We start from the raw sequence: 7,180 nt of genomic DNA on the forward strand, positions 1-7,180 counted from the left end.
ATTTTTCAAATTTCATAAAAGTCATTAGAAATCTAATAAATTCAGCAAAAAAAATTATTATTAAAAAAAGCTAATAAAAATATTTGACAATCCAAATTAAATATGCTTATTAAATCTAAATATCTTTTAACTTTTATAAACTTTTAAATTTTTTTTTTAAATGTATTAAATACCGTTATACTTTTATGAATCTTTAAAATTATGTATAAAATATCAGAAAACTTTTTACTTCCATAAAATCTACAAAAGTAAGTTAAAATACCCCCAAAAAAAAACTAAAAATTTAAAACTAATTTGGGCTTTGGTGCCTGGAAAGAGCCGAAGGAGTGGGCTTCTTCCTACGCTACAAAGGACCGAAAGTCCAAAAGAAAATAAAAAAAGAAAAAAGAAAAAAGAAAAAAGAAAAAGACCAAGGCCAAATCGTAAGTTCGGAAGTGAGTAAGGGCCATTTGTTAGCCAAGATGAGGATTGAGATGGCCCACACAATATGGTTGTTGTGTTGTGTGTATAAGCATTGCGTATGCGCGGGGATAAATCGGTGGTCGTGCAGTGAAATTGATAAAATTGATGCCACAAAACCGATAATAATATTTATAGCTTCTCATAAAAGCCCTTCTCTCACTACCTTCTTATTGCTTATAAAAATGAAATTAAATTAATAAAAGAACGAATAAAAATAAAAATAGGGTTCTACTGCTTCTTTCCAATCCACACCACCTAGAATATCTCTATCTGCAAGTTTTCTTCTCTTTTCTGCTTCGTCTTTCTCTTTTTTTTTTTTTTGTTTTTTCCTTTCTTTTTCTGTATTGGAGTCGAGCTTCTTTTTTCTTCTTCTTCTACATCTCATCGAGATCAGGTCCCTTAATTTGCTAATATTTTTCATTTTTATACGTATGTATGTTTGTATATAGATCCTTGTTTTTGTTATTATGTTTGCTAACATGGTTTTTTATTTTCTTAATACTGGTTAATGTGAATTTATTTATGCCTTTGTGATTTTCTGACATATCTGCTTTTCTTTTCTGTTTCAGCTGTTCTCATGGCGTCTAATTTGCAAAAGGATTCACCTGCTGGTGAGTTGCTGTGTGGTTGTTCAAATTTTTTGTTTTTTGTTTATATGTCTGTAGTGATGTGGATTGTCGGTCTCTTGGTTAATAATACTCTGCGGAATCTGATTGATCTAGAAAAGTGTTTGTAGTGGAGCTGATTTTGGATGGAATTAAGTAGGTGATGTAAAATGAGGTTAATTGATTAAAAGAATTGCCCCTAATTGAAATTTGGTGTTGACAAGTGAATTTCTGCTAATACTTAAGCCTGGTAAATTATTTATTGAGATGAAAAACAGATAATATGTATATATAAATTTGATTAGTTTATGACAGCTCTAACCTCTTCCCTTTTATAAATTTGATGAAAATATTGAAAATTCTGGCCGAAGCTGAAAACAATTACTTTTGAAGTTGGGTAATGTTGGTAATATCGAATATGAGGAACTTACTGCATATTTGGTTCTGTTCAATTTTTATTTTATGCTGTAAGAGTGGTTGTGAAAATTAGAATACTGCTTCTGTGGGTCAAGCTGTTTGGATGAAATTGTTTGTTTTTATAGTTTTAGCTGGAGGCAGAAGGTTATTTGCTTTCTAGTTGGTTCGAGTTTAATTGGCTATGGATCCAAAGGAAGCAAATTTGCAGCAAGGAGTATGACAGAGTCGTATTTCTGTTTCTTTGGCTTTTACAACATGAGATTGCTGCAGAAGGATGGTAAAAAGTAAGGTTTAGGTGCAAAAATGATTTGAAGACAAGGGTTATTAATAATCTGAAGTAAAATTGGAGTGATGCAATACTAAGTTGTAATTGATAGATGAGAAGAATGAGAAGTGTTAACCATGTGCTCACGCTGTTACATAGGATTAGGATTAAGGTTTTCATCAAAGTACACTTAAATATTCTTCATGTTACAGTTATTGGTCCTTGGATTGGCCCAAATTAGCTGACTATAGTTGGCTTACCTGGTAACAAAAGAAGACTCATGGATCTTCAAACCCCCATGTCTAGTGAATCCCCGAAAATACTGGAATACCTAGACCTTCAAAACTAATTAAAAAATGGAAAAAGAATATACCCTTAAACACCTGAGATTCAATAGGAATTTGTGAAGGCTATTAAAGATTTTAGGAGCATCTGGCACCACATGACTGTTGTTCGTTGGTTTTTAATGTTGTCGTTTCTTGTAGGCTCCTATAGTTTCATCACATACATTTTTGAAATATGAGTTTTCTTTTCAATATTAGAAACCAATCAATTTTTTTGAGTCTAGTAGCTTGCTTATGCTGGTTTGAATCAATGATTTTTTATCATTCTGCTTATGAAGTAGCAAGATGATGATTGCCTTGCATTCATGGATAATAGTTGTGACATGTATCGTATCTTTCTCAGATGAAAAGTCAGGTTCAACAGAGAACAAAATTGCAAATTCTGAGTCATCGTCTGGGGAGTCACCATCGGCACAAAGAAGAGCTAGTTCTCTACCAGAAGCTGGTTTCCCTGCTAATCCTTTTGATTTCTCGGCCATGACTGGCTTGCTTAATGTATGTTATCTCATTTGTTTTTCTTCTTGTTGAGATCTAGACAGATTTAAATGACTAAGCAGACTAAACAAATGAGGTTCTATCTCATAATCATATAGTGTAAATATAAAAAGTTAATGTTTTGTTTAAGTACTAAGAACATTTATTTCTTCATACCATTCTCTATGAGTCATGTGTTCTTTCTGGTTTCAATTTGTCAAGCCATTCCTATTCGTAGCCTATTTTTTAGCTTATATATAATATGTCCAACCTGGACATCATAAGGTATGTTTGGACTTGATTTCTGTGACCGAAATCCTGAATTCAGGATACTGGAAAGCTATAGAAAATAAAAGTTGAAGTTGGTCACTTCTTGGATGACCTTGTATTATGATAAAACTAGCAATTCTATCTCACTCATGCCCTTTTCCACTTTTTTAAATTAAGAAAAAGTAAGTTTTTGACATTCACAAATCAGAGAACATTGGTTTGGATGTTCAATTGGATCTCTTAATTTTTTTCATGAGGATCTAATATTTTATCTGTATAGGATCCAAGCATCAAGGAACTAGCTGAACAGATAGCAAAAGATCCATCATTTAACCATATGGCAGAGCAGCTTCAGAAAACTTTTCAAGGTGTCAATGTTGATGATGGGGTTCCTCAGTTTGATTCTCAACAATATTATTCCACCATGCAGCAGGTTATGCAGAATCCTCAATTCATGACCATGGCTGAGCGCCTTGGTAATGCCTTAATGCAGGTATTTATGGTTTTTCTCCATGTCTCAATTATAATATGTTTTGCTGTAGTTTTTATTTTATTTTATTTTTAATTTTTTGTAGTATGGTGATTTATTGTCTTGTCTTCCCTTCTCAGGATCCATCTATGTCAACCATGCTTGAGAGTTTTGCAAATCCTGCGAACAAAGACCAGCTTGAGGAACGAATGGCACGAATCAAAGAAGATCCATCTTTGAGGCCTATCCTAGAAGAGATAGAGAGCGGTGGTCCAGCTGCCATGATGAGGTTATTTAAACTGATAGTTTTATGCTTGGACTTTGCATTTCTGCTTTGACATGTGGTAATTAAATTATAAACCCCAATTTGTTAAAGTGGCAGATATCTGCTCTTACAGGTACTGGAATGATAAAGATGTTCTGCAAAAGTTGGGTGAAGCTATGGGTCTTGCTGCTTCTGGTGATGCAGCTACTTCTGTTGAAAATTCTGGACAAGAAGAAACAGAAGATGTGGGAAATGAGGATGAATCAATTGTTCATCATACCGCTAGTGTTGGTGATGTAGAGGTATTTCAACTGTTCGGTTTATTATGATTGTAGGGGGAGAGGGGAAAAAAAAAAAAATGTACATTGAAAAACTGGATATGTCAGAGTGATAATTGAGTTGTGAAATTTATCTATGGAAAATGAAAAAAAGGACTGACAGAGGAATTGTTTCTGTAGAAATTTCCTCTTCCTCTTTTAATGATTCTTTGTTTGTTGTTGAAAGGTGACTATGGGTAACACATTTCCTTCCCACTTATCTATGTGTCTATTCCAGTGTGCTACCAGTACAATTTTTTTCAATCTAAAGAATCAGCATGTTACCCGGATAAGTGGATCATTGTATAGGAATAGGTTTTATGTCTTTCTTTCCCATGTTGATAAGTTGATTTTGTCCTTGAATGCACATGTTACACTTAACCAGTTGACCAAATTATTATAACTTTGTGATTCAGATTTGAGTGTGCAATGTCTGTTGGGTAGTCTTTCTTTAGAATTGTTTTATTATGATCGAGCAAATATGTTTGTATACATGTTATCCACCATTTTGCATATTTTATAAAATTGCCTTTCTGTGGATTGTTTGATTATGAAGAAAATAGGTCTTATAAATATTTAGTATGTTTTGAGCAGATGTGCAAAATTTAACGTATTCTTCTCTGTTTGAAAAATTAGGGTTTGAAGAATGCCTTAGCCTCTGGCGCAGATAAGGATGAGGAAGATTCAGAGGGAAGAACAGCATTGCATTTTGCATGCGGATATGGTGAGGTATGATAAGCTATAGACTTGAACTTTCTTTCTGATCTGTTATTTTGTTTCAGGGAATTTTATTTCAAGGAACTCATACTGCTTTTGCCCTTTATGTTGTTGGTTCAAAGATCTTTACATGCATGTGGGTTGGTCATGCTGTTTTCCTCTGAATCAGTGCTAATACTTTCTTGTATCTTAGAAAAACTCTACTAAAGGAGGAGGTATTTAGTACATGTTTGCATAGCACTTAAACAAGTTTTATTTTCATTCCTAGTGGGTTTATTAAATATACTGTAATAGGAGAAGAATTTTTTACATCGTAAAAATTCAATGCTATTGTGCCGCTTTAATGATAATAACAAGTTAACAACAATGCTTGAACTGATGTGCTACACAAAATCTTTTATTCTATTCAATTTGGAAGGCTCTGATTTACCTCAACTAATAGTGGCAAAAATATATATATGCTTTTTAAAGTAATATGACTGGAGAGAGAGGGAGGTAGCGTTATGCTATTTTTGAAAATGCTAAATCCTTTATTTTTCGTAAAAGCCAAAGCAGTTAGTTTATTGTTTTGCTATCTCTCTCTCTCTCTCTCTCTCTCTCTCTCTCTCTCTCTCTCTCTCTCGGTGAAGTAGGCATTTTTCCCTGCAAATACATTTTACTGATTCAATCTCTCTATCAGTGAGAAAGTAGTATTTTTGTTTCCTTCTTGCCTTTTTGGTGTGGTATGATGGGCTTGGGGCATGGGGATGTAGAGTTTTTGGAGAGACAAGTTGATCTTGTTTCATTTTTTAGTTTGACTTCATAACTTCCTTTGTTGTTCAACCTAATTTCACGGATTAATGGATGTCTTTTTTTCATCAGGTTAAGTGTGCACAAGTGCTTCTAGAGGCTGGAGCTACTGTTGATGCTTTGGATAAGAATAAGAACACTGCTCTTCATTATGCGGCTGGTTATGGGAGGAAGGAGTGCGTGGCACTTCTACTGGAGAATGGTGCTGCTGTGTAAGTTAATTACTTGATATAGTTTAGAGGTCCATTATAGCTTTAGAAGTGCATATTTTCACATTAATTATTGGAGTAATCAATTTTTCTTTGGTATCTGCAGCACTCTTCAGAACCTGGATGGAAAGACTCCGATTGACGTGGCCAAGCTGAATAATCAGAATGAAGTACTAAAGTTGCTTGAGAAGGATGCATTCCTGTGACTCTTGGGCGGAGGGGCATATTTATTCTTCGGTTGTAGGCATTTTCAGTGTGTTTTAGAACAATTTGCGTTGATCAGCTTGAGGATGTAGTCGCCACCGCAACTTGATATTTTGTGCTTATTACTAAAAACTGCTTTCAGATTATTTATGTTGCATGTATTTGATAGCAGCTCAGCATAATCGAACTTTTTGTGCAACATGATGTGGAGTTTTATGTTTGCGTTACAATTATTAGTTACATATTACTTATGCTTCCAGATAAGAAAATATTAATGGATGGCTTGCAGTACTAGTCAGAGCAGTCTGTCTTACATCATAGCGCTCTAATGGAATTGGTGCAGATTACAACATTATGGAACGTGTTGCAAGAATTTCCTTTTTCCGTAAAATATTATGTGATATTGGAGTCTGCATCAAATTTCATTGAACTGTTCCAAAAAGAGACTGGCTACTTGTTAGTCTTTGCCTAATTGATAATTGAAAAGAAAACACAAAAATGAGCGAAAACCGTAAGGATAATATCTTTTATGTTTTGGTGACAATGCAGCGTGTCTTGTTCCAAAAACATATAAGTGAAAAAAAACAAAGCAAAACAGAAAAATGAACAAACGTTCTTACCTTTTACCAAAAAGCAAAAGCTAAAAAACTAAAGCGCAAAATTGAAGCTTGTCCCAGTTTTCCCATTTTGTGTTCACTACTATTTATGGGATTACATTTGGATCCCTTGGGGTTTAAATTAATTATAATTACATTTGAACCTCTAGTTCTGTGTTCAAAATCTTTCAAGTTTTGAAAATTACTGTTAGCATATCTAAGAGGTTGTGGATAATATTATTTCAACATGTCTTAATGAAACAATTGGAGAGAAGATAACTTTATGAAATGTAGTAAAGGGACTAATTTATATTTAAATCAAATCTAATGGGAGTTGTATGAAATTAACTCTACTAGAGTTGTATGAAATTAATTCTACTATTTATCTTAAGAGAAACTAACAAATAAAATTCCTCAAAAGAAAAATAAAAATGCTATATTCAGATAGCAGCTTCCAAATTATTATTCCAAGTCTAATCTTCTTTCTAAGTCCATGTAGGGAACTTGGAATTTGGTACGGAAATGGTAAAATAAAAATAAAAATAAAATGGAAGAGATTTTGGTTTCCTCTTACTGTAAAAGGAAAGTACTTGGGGAAAAATATACAAGAAAAGATGAAGAAAATCATAAGATATGGTTTTAGTTTTCCTCAAAAATTAGTGTGGAAAATGTAAAATTTTCCAATGTAAAATGTATAAGCTTTCTTATGTTTCCATTGCCTTTCCCTTCTTGCTCTGACTGCAATCTCTTTCTTAATGTAGATGAATCTGTTTGATA

General features: G+C 33.4%; 1 protein-coding gene across 4 annotated transcripts; it reads left to right on the top strand.

The window, feature by feature from the left end:
* Positions 1 to 586: 586 nt before the first annotated feature.
* On the top strand, positions 587 to 6,054 carry LOC107427148 (ankyrin repeat domain-containing protein 2A). Of its 4 annotated transcripts, none has more exons than XM_048467068.2 (9): positions 587 to 891; positions 1,032 to 1,073; positions 2,437 to 2,588; positions 3,118 to 3,330; positions 3,447 to 3,595; positions 3,705 to 3,873; positions 4,525 to 4,617; positions 5,467 to 5,606; positions 5,710 to 6,054. In XM_048467068.2, exons 2-9 carry the CDS (start codon positions 1,040 to 1,042, stop codon positions 5,807 to 5,809), a joined length of 1,050 nt encoding a protein of 349 aa, XP_048323025.1. In that variant the 5' UTR covers positions 587 to 891; positions 1,032 to 1,039; the 3' UTR covers positions 5,810 to 6,054. The 4 variants fall into 4 exon arrangements, with proteins under 4 accessions (XP_048323025.1, XP_048323024.1, XP_048323026.1 ...); XM_048467067.2 differs by having other exon boundaries at positions 588 to 856; XM_048467069.2 differs by having other exon boundaries at positions 604 to 734.
* Positions 6,055 to 7,180: the final 1,126 nt, after the last annotated feature.

Source organism: Ziziphus jujuba, chromosome 9, assembly GCF_031755915.1.
Source record: "Ziziphus jujuba cultivar Dongzao chromosome 9, ASM3175591v1".
NCBI lineage: Eukaryota > Viridiplantae > Streptophyta > Magnoliopsida > Rosales > Rhamnaceae > Ziziphus > Ziziphus jujuba.

Bases quoted from the DNA above. Each gene is read 5' to 3' on its own strand.
- LOC107427148 (XM_048467068.2), top strand. From the start codon at position 1,040: ATGGCGTCTAATTTGCAAAAGGATTCACCTGCTG. The intron at 3,874-4,524 runs GTATTTCAACTG...TTGAAAAATTAG, and splicing joins CTAGTGTTGGTGATGTAGAG to GGTTTGAAGAATGCCTTAGC. The intron at 5,607-5,709 runs GTAAGTTAATTA...TGGTATCTGCAG, and splicing joins CTGGAGAATGGTGCTGCTGT to CACTCTTCAGAACCTGGATG.